The sequence below is a fragment of the Aplysia californica genome, unplaced genomic scaffold (assembly GCF_000002075.1).
Source record: "Aplysia californica isolate F4 #8 unplaced genomic scaffold, AplCal3.0 scaffold00027, whole genome shotgun sequence".
Classification (NCBI taxonomy): Eukaryota; Metazoa; Mollusca; class Gastropoda; order Aplysiida; family Aplysiidae; genus Aplysia; species Aplysia californica.
Genome location: NW_004797297.1, coordinates 99489 through 117940, shown reverse-complemented (window position 1 = coordinate 117940; position 18452 = coordinate 99489). Strand labels below are relative to the sequence as shown.

The following is an 18452-nucleotide window of genomic DNA, read 5'->3' as shown; positions in this document are numbered from 1 at the left end:
TTGAGAGAGAGAGAGAGAGAGAGAGAGAGAGAGAGAGAGAGAGAGAGAGAGAGAGGGAGAGGGAGAGGGAGAGAGAGAGAGGGTGGGGGCGGTGGGATGGAGGGAATAATTATAAGCAGTGGCCTTGGGTGGGTTGTAGAGATCGAGGATACCGCACGAGAGACTTGCTGTGTAGTGGAACAAGTTGCTCAGGTTATAAAGGATAGGCCCTATGTTTAGTGACTGAAAAATAAATAAAAAACGATACAAAAAGACAAGATGAAAATGTAAATTAGATTCAGATGTATTAGGCTATAAATACTTGTTGGTGGCAATGTACCACGTTTGAAATTAAGTAAAACGGACTATCCTGCGTCTGTATTGTATACATGTAAGCCTACCTGTATTGCTATTATTATAGCCTATTATATTAGTAGGCCTATTAGGCCTATAGGCTATAAGGCCTAGATAGTGTGACAACACGGTAGAAAACCCCATTTAGCGCCGCTCAAACTGGCAGAGGTCTTTTTAAAAGTCGATAAATTGACATGAAAGTAAATAAGTTTACGAACCGCCTTTCTATCGTCTTCTAGGCCTATTGATCAAGACACGGCCCACTGAGAAAGCCTCGATCTTGGCCTATCTTGTCTATCTATTCGTGCGTCTGTCTGTCAAAAGTTTATAATATGCTATTCTTTATAATTTATCTATTTGCAATCTAAATTTTGAAAGGGACATGTAGAAATAGTTATGGAAACTAGCCTAACTGATAGCATTATAAATAAAAATAATATTGCAACGATTGAAAGAAATGGACAATATAATATGTGGTCCGAATTGAACAAAATAGCTATGCACAACATTTTTTTGCACAAATCGTCATGATCCGGAAAGTATCATGGCCGACTTCTAACTTTTGGTATCTAAGGGAAAAGGGAATTCTCCGATACTTGTTGTTTCTTTGTTATGTTTATCACCTTTCTGCTTTTGCTTTTAGTGCATAGGAATGTATGAAATGGAGAGAGTTCCCGAAGGGTCAACTTTTCCAAGGTAAGAACCGGGAAAATCTTTTGTTTCTTGTTTGTCCTAGCAGTGGTGTGTGTCTTGTTCACCACTGACTGAACTGAGTGATGATGTTGAACTTGATACATATAATTATAATCTCTCTAGTCTAGATATCTAGATAGATTCTAAGTCTAGATCTAGTTCTAGATTTTAGATCTGGTCTAGATCTAGATCTAGATCTAGTCTAAATCTAAATCTAAGCCTACAAAGCCTACTGCAGTACTGTCACTTGTTGACTGCACTTGAACTTGACAGGTTGATGGCAATTCAAATTAACTCTTGAGTCTTGTCCTGCGTCTGTGCTGAGATGCGAATCTTGTCAGCAGCTGATTATGTCGGACGTTCCAGGCAGGCCGCCGGGGTCACTCAGTGTGTACTGTTGGTGTACAGCACGTGCACCTGTAAACGTGTGTTTTCGCCATGAATACCGTGGGAGTGTGTTATGAAAAAGGAAGTGCCTATTTGCAACGCTGCGTTGCAATTAGCGCCTAAAATGCTAAATAAAACGCTGCGGTGCGATTAGCGCCAGTGCTAAATAAAACGCCGTGTCGCTGTGTGTAAAATATCCAGCTTAATCTGCACTTTGTTATCGGAAGTTCTGAGGGCCGAAGTGACAGCGCGTAGGCGCTTGATATCAAACCATTATTTTTTTAGCGTGGGTTCGATCCCGGTCCTGGACGGTTTTTTTTTCTTTTCTTTTTTTGTTGTTGTTGTTGTTGTTGTTGTTGTTGTCCTCTTCTCGACTGACCAACAAATTGTTCCCATAATTATATCTTGTTGCTCTGTAGTTTTTTTTTAATGTAGTGATGAAGCATGCACTTTCTGGTTTTGTCCCCAAGAGGAACTCTGTACAAAGTAGGCCTTAGTATAGCCTATACTTTTCCTTTTACCAATTTAGGCCTGGTTAAAGTTCAGTAGTGGCTTTCCTTGATCTGTGAGTCTAATTAAAAATTTTTAAATTTTATTTTAGGCTCAGGAGAAGAAAAAAATAACCCTTCCGGGACCGGGATTCGATGCCACACTTGGAAGCAAGCACTGAACATTAAACTTAGAGAACGTAGACAGTAGACAGCTTGTATACGTTCTATAGGCCTAACTTAAAGTTCGAGTTACACCGTCTTGTTATTGTTATTCAAGGCTTGAATCAAGCGTCTTTCGACGTTAAACTTGCTCAAACTTTAACTCAAATGATTATGAAAGATAAAAACAAGTTAAGACGTCTATTTTTGTGCAAACAATGTCAGAAACAATTGTTAGATCTAATCTAGATCTAGATTTTTGTAGATCTAGAAATCTAGATCTACCCATGTTGATCGGAATAAGACAACGTCATAAAAAAAAAGAGTCAAATCCTAGGAGGTTTATAATAAAAAAACTGAGAAAGCTTCCATAATTCAGGCAGAACTACAATATTATCATGTAGAAACGATTGCTACTACATTTAGATCTAGATCTAGATTCTAGTACTGGCGTTTCAAATAGCACAGGAGCTATTCAGAGCGCGGCGTTGCAAATAGCATGGAAGCTATTCAGAACGCGGCGTAGCAAATAGCGCTTGCCTTCTATTTATAAAGTATTACAAACACATGAATAATAACCCCCACTCACAAGCTGATAAGACATTACGAGTGGTTACGCCCATAACCTTTCTAGACGCTCTTGTTGTGATGAATGACCTGAGGTTCGAAAGGGGTATATATATAGGTCAATTTCCGAATGTTTTGCACTCAAATTGCTCTTTGTACCTGCACAATGGTATTCAAAACTATCAAACAAGCTTATTTTTTATCTGATAGTATCATTTCATACAAAATCAAGCTCATTTGAAAGATTTTGTATAGAAAAATGGAAGTCTTGTTTCCTGACTATCCTTTCGAGCTCCTCATGTCTATGTGGGTCAATTTCTTCTATAATTTCATTGGACGAACATCTAGAGCTACCAACTTGGTGTGTTTTGAATGAGACGTATGCCTCGATTACGAACCAACGCAGGCGGTTCTAGAAGAAGGCCACAAACACACACAAACTCAAGCAGACTGACGCACACACACTTGACTTGCGTGAATGGGGATCCAACTCGGGACCCAAATTTCACGTAAGATGATGCGCCGTGCGCGTGCGCTGAGCCAGGGGCTACACTGACTCGGGACCAGAACGTAGACGAGTTGCCGAAATAGGCTTATCGGGCGACATAAACCCGGCCCCCGCAGGATGAGGATTAATAATGAAATGTTGATGTTGTATTCTCGTGTATATCTTTATTATTCCCAAGGAAGGGGGGGAATTTTTTGTTCTACTGTACAGTAGAATTGTAAATGGGTTGATCCAACCATGTCATGCTCATAACTGTTCCTGAAGTACAGTATGGGACTCCTGCTTTTTCTTTCCTAATCTTTACTATCTTCATTTTTCCACTACTTCTTTTGTATGTTTGTCACGCTTTTGTGACCCGGGGTGCCTTGATAGTCGTTCAAGCAGACTTTGTGCTGTTGAAGCTAGAGAGGTGAGCAGAGTAACTCTGATTCCCTGTAAAGACTTTTCTGTTGGCATCCACCCCTTGGCGCTCATGACCTTATATTATAATGCCGTTGCAAGCGCCGTAAAACCCTCTTCTAAAACTAAAACTAAAACCTACTAGATTCTAGAGCCATGAATCCCTCACTTTGCTTCACCATTGCCCCATCTTGTGACCATTCATTGTGAGCTTGAAAATTTCTCTGTTGCAGTCATTTTTTAATAGACTGCAAAATAAACCCACTCTTAAGCCTATAACATTTTGATTAACTATTAGAAGAACAGAATTTATTGCTATCAAAGCATTCAGTTTGTGGAGTAATTGTGAACATATAATGCTCATTGTTTGTGTGAGTTTAGTATGTGTAGTAGAACTACAAACGTTATTTTTGATTCCACAGCAAGAACGAGCATTATTATCTGTTTTGGAAAGATTTTTGCTTTGTAACAGGTTAAGTTCAAATAATCCATTTATTAGTAAGGGTACATTGGGATTAAATTGTGGCTTTCAAGCTCTCACATAGGATTTGTTTTTGTTTTGTCTGGTTTTACAGTGTTTTCTTTGGTATGTGTATGCCATGGTATCTTCCTCCTTTTAAACTTTATAGTGCTCTTTGGAGTAAATGTTCTTTCTTGGTTATGACCGGATTGTAATGTAAAGAAAAATCTTATTTTGGAATAGAAGTGAATCATGACTTATTCATTATACTGTACCTTTTATTTTCTGTCAGAGAACTGGAGGAAATTGCCACCACAAAGCCAATCTACAAAGGAAAGTCACCATATAAAAAGAAAAAAGTTCAGGACAAGATTCAGACGGATAACGTTGCTCACTATGACCTGTCACCGCTTTTTCGCCCCTTTGGTGTGCATCATCCCTCATTGCGGCATGTTTGGTTTGTGAAGGACATCTGTGGAGTGGTGTGTGCGATCTTCACATGGTTGCTGATCCTCTATGCGGAGTATGTGGTCATGTTCGTCATGTTGGTCCATGAGTCGTCCAATATCTACAGCCTCCTGCATGGCGTAGTTTTCAACATTTTGTCCTTCTTGGCTGTTGCCTCACACCTGAGAGCTATGTTTACAGATCCTGTGAGTTTTTCTTACCCTGTAGAACCTTCGGTTTTGTAAAGTGATATGATTTTGTTTTTACTTTGCCTGTCTAGCATTATTTTTTCAAAAGGTTAGCTTTGTTTTCTGTAGTTCTGCTCCTGGCCAATATATGACCTTCCTGCTCATGTGTAAAAGTTAAAACCACCAGTGTCAACTTCCCCTATCCAGATAATCACAATCATCTGCAAAGCATTAAGGTGATCCGTATCAAGTTAATGGGAATGTGTCTTCATGCAGCGCCTGTTTTGAAACAGTAATAGTGTTTTGAAGCTGTGGACACAAGGACAGGTGACAGAGGCCAAAGGATACTAAAGAATCAAGTCTGTTGACAATGATGATAATCTATTATTGTTGATTTACGTGGTATAGTTCAAGTTTTAGTGGTGGACTTTTGTGTTTCACATTTATCAGATCTCTGTTTAGTTCCTCAATGCAATTTATTTTAATTGTGGGAATATTCATAGATGTCAGTGTATTAGTTGTGTATTGATATCATGATGGTATTTTTTTGAGATTCAAATATTAATGTTCTATTCGTTTAGTGTTACTGTTATATAATTGCCTCACCCTATTTGTCGCCATGTAGTTGTCAATGGAAATAATTTTGTTGTTTTTTCACAGGGGGCAGTGCCAAAGGGAAATGCAACCTCTGAAGGGATCAAGAGCTTGGGATTGAAGAAAGGAGAAGTTGTATTCAAATGCCCAAAATGTATCAGCATAAAACCAGACAGGGCCCACCATTGCAGGTGATATGTGTTTTTTTTTGGTTTAAAGCACAGTACATGCCGTAGTTGCCTTTCATCATCATCATCATCATTGCTTTTCTCACCCTGCACCAAGGTATAGGCCACGGACAAACACCCTCCACTTTTCTCTATCCTGGGCTAGCTTCTTGATGTTATTCCATGTCTTCCCACTTTTCTGTACATCGATTTCTGTGATTCTTCTCCAGGTTCCACGAGGTCTTCCCCTTGATCTCTTGCCCTGTGGGTTCCAATCCAAAACTTTCTTTGTTATACAGCTGCCTGACTTCCTGAGAGTATGTCCGATCCATCGCCACCGCCTTCTTCCTACCTCATCTCTGACTGGGATCTGTCTTGTTTTCCTTAACACTTCCACATTGGTGACCCTGTCTGTCCATCTGATCCTCAGTAACTTTCTTAGACACCTGTTCAAGAAAACCTGGATCCTCTTTATACAAGTCTGTGATGCGTTCCATGCCTCACATCCATACAACAGGACCGACTTCATGTTTGAATTGAAAATCCTCAGCTTTGTTCGAAGTGAGATCTCTCTGGTCTTCCAAATCCTATCCAAAGATATGAAAGCAGCCTGTGCTTTTCCAATGCGGGACTATTTCAGCACCTGTTCCTCCCTCTCTGTCAATTATGCTCCCAAGATAGCAGAAGGATTCAACGTTTTCTAGGGCCTTTCCTTCTATTGTGACCTGCCCCTTTCATTATGCATCTGTCCTTAGGACCTTTGACTTTCCGGGGTGGATCCTCAATCCAACAGACTCCGATAGGCTGTTTAATACTGAAGTCTTTGCTTGCATCTGTTCCTGGGTGTGCGACAGAAGCGCTAAGTCGTCTGCAAAATCCAGATCGTCCAACTGTGTCCATGGTGTCCACTGTATACCATTTCTGTGTCCTCTGGTGGTTTCCGTCATCAGCCAGTCGATTGCCAATATGAAGAGGAACGGTGATAGTAAGCATCCCTGTCTCACTCCAGTCTTGATGTCAAAGCTGTCAGTGAGCTGGCCATCATGTACAACCCTGCAACTTGTCCCTTTGTACATGCTCTTCATGAGGTTCACCAACTTCTGTGGGATTCCGTGGTGTCTCATTATCTTCCATAGTGTCGCTCGGTCTATACTGTCAAAGGCCTTCTCATAGTCAAGGAAGTTGACAATCAGCTGGGAGCTCCACTCCAGGGACTGTTCCACAATAATCCTCAGCGTGGCAATCTGGTCAGTGGTTGAGCAATTTTTCCGGAAACCGGCCTGTTCATCCCGTAGTCTTGGATCGGTTCCTGTCTTGATTCTCTCCAGAATGATTCTGTTGAAGACCTTACCTGGTATTGAGAGAAGAGTGATCCCTCTGTAGTTGCTACAGTTGCTGAGATCCCCCTTTTTTGGAAGCTTCACGAGGTGTCCTTCTTTCCAATCCTTTGGGAACTTGCTCTCATTCCAGATCCTGGTAAACAGTGGGAGGAGGATGTCTGCCATCACATTGGCATCTGCTCTTAGGGCTTCAGGTGGAATCTGGTCGGGTCCGGCTGCTTTACCTTTGTTCAGCTTCTTAATGGCATCCAGAATCTCTTGTTTTGAAGGAGCATCACAGCAGATAGGTAACTCATTTCTTGCTGGCAGTATGTTTGGTGGGTTACTCGGTGGTGGTTTGTTCAGGAGACTGTTGAAATGCTCTACCCATCGCTTGGACTGAGCTTCCTTTCCAAAAATGCTTTTCCCCTCTTGGTCCTTTACCGGTACTTCAGGTTTCCCATATTTTCCAGCAAGTGTCCTTGTGGTCTGGTAAAGGATTCGCATATGTGCCCTCCTATTGCTGCTTCCTCTGCCTCCTCTACTAGCCTGTTTATGAATTCCTCCTTGTCTTTTCTTATTGATTTCTTGACATCTTTAGCTGTTGTCCTGTACTGCTCCCATGCATCCGCTATTGATCCTCTTGTTCTACTTGCATTCGCTTCTGCCTTCAGCTGTCTTCTTATCCTGATTAAATCCAATGAGTGTTGGCTAATCCATTCCTTGTGCTCTCATTTCTTTCCACCGAGTACTTCTTGACATGTTGATGTAAAGACTTCTTTGACCTTGGTCCAGTGTGTATCCACCTCCGTGTCCTCACCGCCAAGATCAGCCAGAAGTTGAAATCTGTTCCTCAGCTGTAGCTGAAACTCTTCTTTCTTGTGTCCGTTCAAGAGACTTACTTGGAACTTGGTTCTTTTGATTCCCGTGCTGGTTCCGTGCTTTCTGAGTCGAAGCTTGAGTTTTGCCAACACCAGATGATCCGATCCAACATCTGTCCCTCTCTGTACTTTGACATCTTCGAGTGAACGCCTGAACTTACGAGAGATACAAAAATGATCTATTTGGTTCTCCGTCACTCCATCTGGCGAAACCCATGTGGCCTTGTGGATCCTCTTGTGGGGAAAAACAGAGCCTCCAATAACAAAACTGTTGAAAGCACATATATTTGCGAATCGCTCCCCGTTCTCATTCATTTGTCCCAAGCCATGTTATCCCATAATTCTTTCATACCCCACGTTGTCCTGACCAATCTTGGCATTGGCATCTCCCATTATGATGTTGACGTCCTTCCTTGGTAGTTTATCGATGACCCCCTGGAGCTGGCTGTAAAAGGCATCCTTGTCTTCATCCGAAGCATCATTTGTTGGGGCGTAGAGTGAATGAAGCCATGATGATCCTTTCCCCGTGTGGTTCCCATCCTCTAAGTGACTTCTGTGCATACTTACTCAAAATGATTCCCACTCCCTCCGCATGGTACTTGTCTTCCCTCCCAGAATACAATACTTGTTCCCCCGAGCTGAGCTGCTTCTGTCCAGACTGTATCCAGTGTGTTTCGCTGACTCCTAGTATGTGCAGCCTGTATCTCTTCATCTCTTGTACTACTTGAGAACTCTTTCCTGCTTCATACAAGGTGCGAACATTCCATGACGCAATCCGGAGAGACTTGTTCGACCGAGAAGGTTTCGGGTCAGAAGAGTCCTTTCGGCTTTGTCCGCTGTCCAGCATTGTTCCTGCTGATGCAGAAGCTCCTCCGTCTCCCAAGATCGAAAAATAAAAGCTGTGTTTGTCCGTGTTTCTGTAACTTACTGTTTTTACTGGATTGGGTAGTTGGCCCTCCGCAAACTGGCACTTTTTGGGCGACCAGACTTATGCACTTTTAGTCGCCTCTTACGATATGCAGTATCATAGCAGGTGTATTCTTTGCTCCCCCGGGGCCCCCCACCAGCAGGGGAGTTGCCTTTCATAACTAAGAAAATTTTCTCTCATATATTTATAACTTGTAAAACTTACATAATCAGTTGGAAATGAATAGTCTGTATCTTTTGGATATAATGTATCATGATTAAAATGATATTATTTTGAAAGGTTTAACTAGGTTTTGATCTTTTTATGTCTGTAATTCAGTGTCTGTCAACGCTGCATCCGCAAAATGGATCACCATTGCCCTTGGGTGAATAACTGTGTTGGAGAAAGCAATCAGAAGTATTTTGTTCTTTTCACTGTGAGTACTTTTTCGATTGTTTGATATAAATGGGAAAAACGTTTGATCTTGAGGATCATAATTTTCTTTTAACACTTTAGAAGAATTTGTTGCTTTACATTTTGAAACAAAAGAATTAGATTTATATTTAAACTAGAACGCTGGCAGTGTATATCTTATTGTCGGTGGGATACTAATTAATGGGTTTTTTTTTTGGCTTCCTTGCTCATCTTGCAGGATCTTTAATGTTTCTTGTTATTGGTGTCTTATGTCACTATATAGATGATAATTCATATATTTTGACTATTGCTTTTCTATGAGTGAGTGGAATCTAGCTTTCATGTGGCCACATGTCATCTTTGAAGATGCTGTTTATTGTTTGTTTTGACTACAGACTGTCTTCTGCTATTAAATTTTAATTAATTTGGAATTTTATTACCCAAATGCAGATCACCAAAACCCATATTTTCTGGAAGACTTTTATAGGGTCAAAATTCTGTTACCAAATTTTAATACAAGTATAATCAACAGTAAACCATTATGACAGGTGATGAGGTCTTCAGTTTAAGCAACTGCTTCATTATATTTGCTTCTATTAAAGATAATATAGTGAGAGATCGTCTGTCTGTTTTGTGTCCCCAGATGTACATATGTCTCATCTCCATTCACTCATTGTATATGGCAGTGGCACATTTCATCCACTGCGTAGCCAAAGATTGGAAAGGTGAGTCTTCAGGTAAACTTTCTGAGACTTGAGAGTTGTGATATATGATTTACTTGTACTATTAGAACAGTATTCTGAAAGAAGTTTGAACTTTTATTTTCTTAATTTAACCCCTTGACTGCTAACCATTTATGGACCCCAAATGCTAAGGAAAATTCTAACGTGCGCAAGTTGTCATAGGTCACAGTCTTTAATCGGCGAATTTACCCTTGCCATGAAAGACACTTTGGTAAAACTAATACCAATATCAATGAAATATCTATGAAATATCAATAGAAAAATACACAGGTTTGAGCCGTCTTATGAGATACGTTTACACAGCACTGGGCGGTAGATTATCGGTCTGTATGAGATACGTCCACTTTGCAGTGAAGGCTTAAAAGGTAAACATAACTAGTGGAATGTAAAAATGTATTTTATCTTAAGTGGAGAAATGTGGTAATGAATTGATTTTTAAAATGAGCTAAAATATTGTTTTGGAGAACTCTTTTTCCTGGTGTTGGTGCATTTTCTCTTACTTTAAGAAAAAAAGAAATAATAACTTGTCATTCAAGATGTATAATTTTTGTCAGTCTTTGCATGTGCTCGGAGGCGTGAACAGTGGCTAAACTAAAGTGTGGTATTGGGAGCTCTAGAGATGGTGGATGCTCTGATGAATAGCAGGAACATGCTGAAAATAGCTGTCCCCGTGGTTTTAGGCACCCCGCATAATTTAGCAAAATTTGATCATTTTTTGCATAATTTCTGATTATTTTCCTTCTTTATTCTTTGTTACAATTAACAGAATCGCATAATTTCACATTTTTGGGCTCAGTTTGCGTAATTTCAGATTTTTTGTCCTTAAAACCACGAGGACAGAAATAGAAACAGTCTGACAAGGTTGGGGGGGTCTCTTGTGGTCCAGAGGTTATGGTGTTTGCCTCTCATTCAGTAGGTCTCGCGTTCGAAACCTGACAGCAATGGAAAATTGTCTTCTCTAAAATTTTCTCCTTTCACCTCCTTTCCTGTTCCCTAGCCATGTTCTGTCGTCTGCTTTCGTTTTCACTTTCTGCACACCGCCCCCCCCCCCCAACCCCCACCCCCTTTGCACTCTCCTTTTGGCTCCTGACTCTTTCTGCAGCCTTTCTCTTTCTACTCCTTGGCTCCTCCCTCCTTCTTACTGCTGTCACACTCCCCGTGATGTTATGGCAGGTGAGGTCCAACACATAGTCTTCTCGGATTAGGGCGAAATATCTCGGAGGTCCCATGTGCAAATTGCGCTTGATAAAAATCCCTTTGTGGTCCATAATTGATGAATAGGCTTCGGCCGCTACCTAGTCAAAATTAAAAATTAATTCCTACCAAACTAAAAATGTTCAATGCGTCCCGCTTGCTCAAATGACCTTATGCAGTTGCGAGCGTCGTAAGACACTTCTAAATAATAATAATAAAAATAATAATAATAATAATATATAACATTTATATAGCGCATTTCCAAAAAAGTAGCTCAATGCGCTTTACATTGGAATACCCATTTTTCAAAAACCTTTCTTACTACTTCCTTTCTTCTCATGCAATATACATTAATGCACACAATCACACATACACACACACATACAAACACACACACACACACACAGAGACTATTTTCATCCAGACATAGAAACAGAACAACTATAATGAAAGATAACATTAAAAGCTTATGAAGGATAGGCCTGTAGGAACAGAAAATGTTTAAGATGTCTTTTGAAGCTATCAAGTGTTCTTATTTGTCTTAGTTTCATGGGTAATCTGTTCCACATAAATGGACCAAGATATGAGAAAGATCTCTCTCCATATGATTTGTATGATTTTACAGGTGTCACAAGTTGGGTGTTATCGTTTGATGATCTTAGGTTTCTCCCTGGTTTATATATACTGAGAAGTTCTTGTAGATAAAAAGGAGCAGTTTTATTTACACATTTGAAACACATGACGCAGATTTAAAATATTATTAGTTCTTTTACAGGGAGCCAATGCAGTTCTTTTAATAATGGAGTGACATGGTCTCGTTTTTTAGATCTTGTTATCAGTCTAGCGGCATTGTTTTGAATTACTTGTAAACGATTCAAATATTTGTTGTTCAGACCTGCTAGGAGTGAGTTACAATAGTCTAATCTAGATAGGATAAGAGATGTTACCAGTGTTTTTGTGGTCTCTTCGTTTAAGTACTTTCGAACTAGGCCTATCTTTCTCAGCTGAAAATAAAGGGATTTGGACAGAGATCCTACAAACGAGCCCATTGATAAGTGGTGGTCAATATATACACCGAGATTCCTGACATTTTCTTTACTAGATGTCATATGCCCATATAAATCAAAGTTGACACTTTCCAGATGTTTATTTAATCATGGATTTTTTATAAGAATGATGTCTGTCTTTTCTTCGTTTACTGTCATCCACTTTTTGATTTCATAAAAACATTGTTTAGTGATGCAAATCATGTTTGGTAGATCTTGAATGGTGCCATTAACATACATTTGGAAATCATTGGCATAAAAATGATAATTCAATCCATGATTTTGTAAAATGCTTGCTAAGGGCTTTGCTGTGCCTATGTGCTTTTCATTACTCAAACAAACAAATGTTTCATTGTGTGCCAATGGAGTTTAAAGGGTTTTTAATAGTTTAATGCCATATTATTTTCCACAGGATGCTCTGGGATGTCCCCTCCAGCGACCACCATCTTTCTCATCTTCCTCATCTTTGAGGGCATGCTGTTTGGCATTTTCACTGGTATCATGTTTGGTACACAGATGGCGGCTGTCTGCTCGGATGAGACGGTGGGTAACACATACTCGTAGACCCTCTTTTCTAAACTGCTTAATGAGTCCTACTTTGTCACAAATTTCTTTATTTGATGACTTGTGATGTGTAGATGTTTTGTACCCTTTATGGTAGAAGGGGTCATTGGAATTCCGGGCTTCTTTCTAATGAGTCTTATATTTCTATTTGTCATTTTAATATTCCTGCAAAAAGTAAGTTTTATTGTATTTTTTTCCTGTAAATTGAGTTAGAACTGTCCTTTACTGGTATAGCAAACATGACTTGGAAACCATTCAAGCCATTCTTTAAAAAATGTGGAGGCATCTTTTGTAATTAGAATATTTTTGGTCAGTTGGTATTCTTACTGGTACCTCTTTTTTTTGTTATAGGTTACCATGCAAAAGTGACCTGTATGTTTATCTGAAATGGGGACTTAAGCAGAATTTTTGACATAACAAGATCTTGCAAATAATGTGTCTACTTGTTAAGGGGGCTCGATACTTACGGGACCACATTTTTAACTAAAGACAAACTGAAACAACTTTTGTCACAGGCAGTAAGTAGTATGAGACAAAAGATTCATCTTCAACTGTTGATACACTCGATTACGTAAGCCGTTGCAATGGAAACGGTGGCCTTCTTGAAAATTGGATAGAGATTTTTTTTTCTCCACCATTTCTACAGTTTTTAACTTTGAAAAATTCTGTAACTTGCAAAATGTCACAAATAAATAGGTGCTTGCAGTTAGCTATTTTGATTTTTGATACTATACTTAGAAAGTATCCAAAATTGTTCTCAAATTTGGGGATATTCTATTTGATCTTTAAAAAAATATTTTAAGCATAAAAAAAAACTCTCAAAAATTCTAAAGCAAAACGTAAAAGAACTATTAGCCCACTACTAGTACAAATTATTTTTCTAACGAGAGTAGAGGCGGTAGTCCGTGCTACCCTGAGCATATAAAGTCTCCTTGCCAGTCCCCGGTGAGAGGGGAGGTAACCCCTCAATGACTGATGAGAAGCATATTTCGTCTGCTATCTTCAGCCCAGCGCGCTGTGCCTGCTTTGTTTGCCCTTCTCCCTCAGTAGTGGCATTTGTGTGACAAAGTGAGGACGAGTGTGTGCGCGTTCCTACTGGAAGGTGAAGCGTTTTATAGAGGGGCTGCGTGCTTGGATAGGACGGGTCTTGCAACATGCCCTAATAACTTCTTATTATGAATCTTATAGGCTAACATATCATTTTCTAATCACAAAGAATGAAGTATTCTTACAAATTACACAAGAGTTAGTTACATGTGACACTCAATTTTTATGTATAGCCAAAAACAGGAAGAAAACAAAAAATAATTGAGGCCAACACTTACAATGTAAACAGTAATCTGTTAGTGAGTCGAGATAACTCTTAAAAGTCATGAATTAAATTATATAAGAACAGCAAAGTAGATCTACATGTGGATCTAAGTGCTCATGGATAAACAAAGATATTGTTCACACTATTTGTGTGAAACAAATTGGGATGGGGGAGATTAGTCAACACAGCAAAAGAGTTCAATGTCCATGGCATCCAGGTCTTCCTGAGTCTTGTCCTTCAGGTCCATCTGTTTGACACAGTTGGAGTGCCACCACTTGTCACAAAGCATGCACTGGGTGAGCACTGCTTATCCTGCGGTGGTGGCTCCACATCCAGCACAGTCGACCGCAATGTCCCCACAATCGTCGGAGCTGTCGTCGTACACCTGTTCTTCTCCCAAGTCAGAGGAATCTGCATCCTCTTTCTTCTTCTGTAAGGCCTCAACCAAAGCATTCATCTTCTTCTCCTGAATTCTCCTCTTCTTCTCCTCCTCTTTCTCCTTCTTTGTCTACTCCTTTTGTTTTTTCTTCTCTTTTTGGCGTTCCTTCTTGTCTTCAGCTTGGGCTAGCTGTTCCATCTTTCTCTGCTCCCTTTGCTTCTTTCTCTCTTCCTTCTGCTGTTGTTCTCTCTCTGCCTTCCTCTTTTTTGTGAGTATCATCTCTTTCTAGTCATTTCCACTGATGGACGGTGGCACAGGTGGCTGAGACCTTTTAACACCCTTGTTCTTTGAACATGATGGTAATGTGAGCACCTTGTCGATGGTCATCTGCCTGGAGGGGATTTGAGGTTCCAGGGCTCTTGCTGGTGGCTGGGGGAGCGGAGGAGCCAGATGTTCAATATTGTCCATCTGACTGGACCACATGTTGTGGTCCGGGTCGATCTTGAGGTCGTATCCTTTGTCATACCTCTTGAGGCACAGGTCCACCTTATCCACCTCAAGCTTTAAGTTCATGGAGAATATTTCCTGGAGTCGATGACGGTGAGTTTGTGACGTCGTGGATAGCTCAGAGGCAGAAGAAGTGGAAGGGACAGAGGCAGATGAGGTGTGACGGATTCCGTGGTGCCTGTCATGAACTTCCTTACTCCTTCTTGCCTTGCTGGCTTGATTGCCCCGAAGAACGCCTGGTCCAGAGGCTGTGTCATGTGGCTGGTGTGGGCCTTGGGGCAATATAATGTTATCCCGTTCTGGCTGCAGAGGTCTGAGATGCAAAACCCCGCCTTACCAGACGCCATGCGTCACTCAACTTCTACCCCCACCGAGATGTCAGCATGTCTCGACCTCCACCCATCCCCTCAGAGAGGCTGAGCGGCTCCGTGCTTTGCTTAGCACTGATGCTACACACACAACACACTGCTTTGTGTGTAGTACAAGTATGCACATCTTCGTAAAATTATTCATTGACAGCCTTATAACTGCAGGTCAATACACTGTTAGAATACATAATCAGCAAGCTTGAAAATAGTTTGCAGTAAGCAACCACAGCGACCAGCCAAGGGTCTCGTGCCACAGGAAAGGGTGCTGTCAGATGTTGATAAACGCGGGAACGCTCTAGCATGTCTAAATCGGTTCATACCACAGGGTTGTCGTGCTGCCCCACCTGTCGCACAACCCCGGCGCACTCTACTTGCCAAATTTTAAGTCTCTGTGTTGGAAAATTTTTTAAATGGTGGAGAAAAAAAAGTGCATATATGCAAGCAAAAAGTGGTGAAAAAATGTGTATTGAGAAGAACAAGGTTAAACATCGAAAATGTTAGTACACACAGTAGAACTCAGCGAAATTGAATTCTGTTAATGTTACTCACTCAGCGACTAGTGTCAATAAAATCTAGACTGAATGAGAGATTGGAAAATACCAAAAGTATAAAGTGCTCAGAATGAGTGAAAATCAGTCCCCGAGGCCCGAGGCCCTAGACCCAAACCGCGAGCCCCCTTAAATGAACTTGACTCTGTTTTTATGTTAGAAAGTGGAGAAAGAGCTTTGGCGGCCACCTATTACTTTCAGGAGGTTATATTGCTGTGTTATTAGTATCTAATTACCATGGTAATATGGTAACTTCCGAGAGATTCACATGACCCTCATCAGAACCATGTCTTTTAAAATTATTTTTACAAGGAATAGATATCATGAGTACCATTTTTCTCTCTTTTTCTTTAAATTTTCAGGGGATCGAGCAGTTGAAGAAGGAGCAGCGAGAGCGACAATCTCGTTGGCTCAGCATGAAGGCAGTCTTTGGGCATCCATTCTCCATTCACTGGTTCTCACCGTTCTCTACTCCCAAATTTCTTCGTGCTGAGAAATACTATTCTGTATAGCCTAAACTTCTCGAAACTTGAGTCATTGTTTTAAAAAAAATTGTTTTGTTTTGTGTGTGTGTATGGACTGACCCATGGCACAATGTGGAAAAGTACTTTTCTAGCAGGGAGATGACTTTGTACATACAGGACCGGCAGGTAAAAGCAGAGACACCATTCTGCACCACTGTCTTTGATACTGCTGTAATGTATTTTCCCTAACTATGGCTAGCTTTGTGCTCCGGGCGGTAAAGTCAAGAGTTCTTAGAGAGAACCGTAAAAGCTCTCTTTCCAGTGATTGATGATGCCGGAGTGTTATTGCCCCTTTGGGGTAGTGTCCAAGATCTTTGTAATCCAGTGCACTGTGGATGAAATTAGCTGTACTGTAAAGAGAAACCCATGATATTTTGTAAGAATTTTATAAATGCCTTGTCTTCTAATGTCTAGAAAGGTCAGGTGTCTTAATCACACATAAAAGTATATGGCTAGATCTAGAGAATTGTGATTTTCAGCAAGTTGTGTCACTGACTCATTGAATTATAAACTTATGAATTCTCCCCCCCCCCAGTCTTTGGATTGTTTGATGGTTTATTTTGATCTTCAACCATTTAATGCTCTAGCATTCAAATGGCTTTCTGCAAGTAGTAGTGTTCATCATATTTGTCTTTATCTCCTCCTTCGGGTCTACATGAGCTGAAGACTGGCATTTTTGGGGTATTTCAATATTTCAAACAACACCCTTCCCAAAGACATACAACCACCATTTTTACACACACAACCGATCAAAACATGCCCAATATTACGCAAAAAACAGAAAGGCTATATCTTTTATAATTTTTAGAAATGATTTTTTGAAAATGTGCTAAAATTTGTTGCTCGCCAAATGTTTTAAACGTAATGAACCCCCCAAAAATTAACCTTATGTGTGTATTTTATTGTGTTTTGTGTTTCAAAACGAATAAAAAGTCCAAAATCATGAATAGGCAGGTAATCAATATAGTAATCCTTATGTATTAGCTGTCTAATCCACTACAGTGTGAAAAAAACAGGGCTCCAGACAAAGCGGAATTTTGCATTTGAAAGCCTTGTCTAGATCTAGAACACTCTCAATGAGAATCAGTGCTTTGATGCTCATTTACATGGAAATGAGGATCCCCATGGTCTAAAATACCATAATCAGAATTTTCTGACCTGTCAAAGTCGACAAACGCTTGAAAAATGTTTGCTTTTTCGTGCTGCCAAGTGGGTGGTTGGTGGGTGCTCTGGTGTGGTTTGCTCCTTCTTTCCTATCATACAACTCTAGTCCTGATCTCTCCTCGTTCTTTTTTTGTGTTTGTTACTCTCTTGTAACACCTAATCTTCGGCACTTATATGATCTTATTGTGTTGCCGTAAAACTCTTACTAAATCTAAACGTGCTGCCATCGTTCTGACAGTGTTGCGAGAACAAACATGTCGCAGAAACGAAAGTAGGGCTTCAATGTGACTAAATTTCCTTTCGGGTCGATAACTCAAAAAGTTTCCAGCCAATTCCATTGAAACTTAGCACGAAACGAAACAAAGGTCTGCTGCCCACTAAGAGACAGTTCGCGCAGCGTTTGCGTGCATATTTTGCTGAGGGCAAAATGCAAAACTTGTGCTCGCAGGGGGTACGTGAACCGCCTCTCGGGGATATATTGGTGCTCGCAAATGCTGCGTGAACCGTCTCCGGTGAGTTAAGTCAATGGGAAACATTAATTAACAAAAACTAAAATCAAAATTACTGTGTGTTTTGGGTTATATTGTGGATATGGCTACTTTTCTATTTGTTAATCAAAGATTTGAACATTTCTGCATTGAACTAATTATGCACAGTTGTCTGCACTTTGAAGAAATCTTTAAGACTCAATGGAGATTTAGCTACTAATATGAAGACTGTTTCATCAACAAGACATCAAGTTGAGTTAATTATTATAGAACATAGTGTTTTTTTGGCATTTAACAATTAATTCTGTTGCTTCTCCATCCTTTCGGTCCTCTTGTCAAGCCTGTTCTCTGCAGGTCAGTTCTCAACCACTACTATGAAAACCCAGCTGTTCACTCCCTAACCCCTGGAGAGAGATGAGCCACCACACTGCTGACCCTGTTGTATAAATGCGGCTAGCAGACTTTTCTCTAGAGTCTGGACTTAATCTGTATTTTTCAGTCGAGTAAGAACTGTTCTTGCCATCTTTTTATTGACTGATATTCCATATCGATGTTCATTGCTCACTCAACTCTTCTTTCTGTTTCTTATGGGCTTTATTCCCCCCTTCCTCCCCCCCTTAAAGATTGCCTTTTGCCAATGTCCTTGAAGTCATGTTGTGCCCTAGTCTTTATTATTTCTAAAGTTCTGTAATTTTCAAGCT

The 18452-nt window shown here is 40.3% G+C and overlaps 1 protein-coding gene across 2 annotated transcripts; it reads left to right on the top strand.

Moving 5' to 3' along the window:
• The first annotated feature begins 206 nt into the window (after nucleotides 1-206).
• On the top strand, nucleotides 207-16979 carry LOC101862553 (palmitoyltransferase ZDHHC3). 2 transcript variants are annotated; one of them, XM_035973278.1, is made up of 7 exons: nucleotides 207-1029; nucleotides 4290-4650; nucleotides 5293-5417; nucleotides 8840-8936; nucleotides 9558-9651; nucleotides 12310-12440; nucleotides 15938-16979. In XM_035973278.1, the coding sequence occupies exons 1-7, from the start codon at nucleotides 986-988 to the stop codon at nucleotides 16085-16087; spliced, it is 1002 nt and encodes a 333-aa protein (XP_035829171.1). In that variant the 5' UTR covers nucleotides 207-985; the 3' UTR covers nucleotides 16088-16979. The 2 variants fall into 2 exon arrangements, with proteins under 2 accessions (XP_035829171.1, XP_005091241.1); XM_005091184.3 differs by having other exon boundaries at nucleotides 209-1029; nucleotides 9558-9639.
• The last annotated feature ends 1473 nt before the right edge of the window (nucleotides 16980-18452 follow it).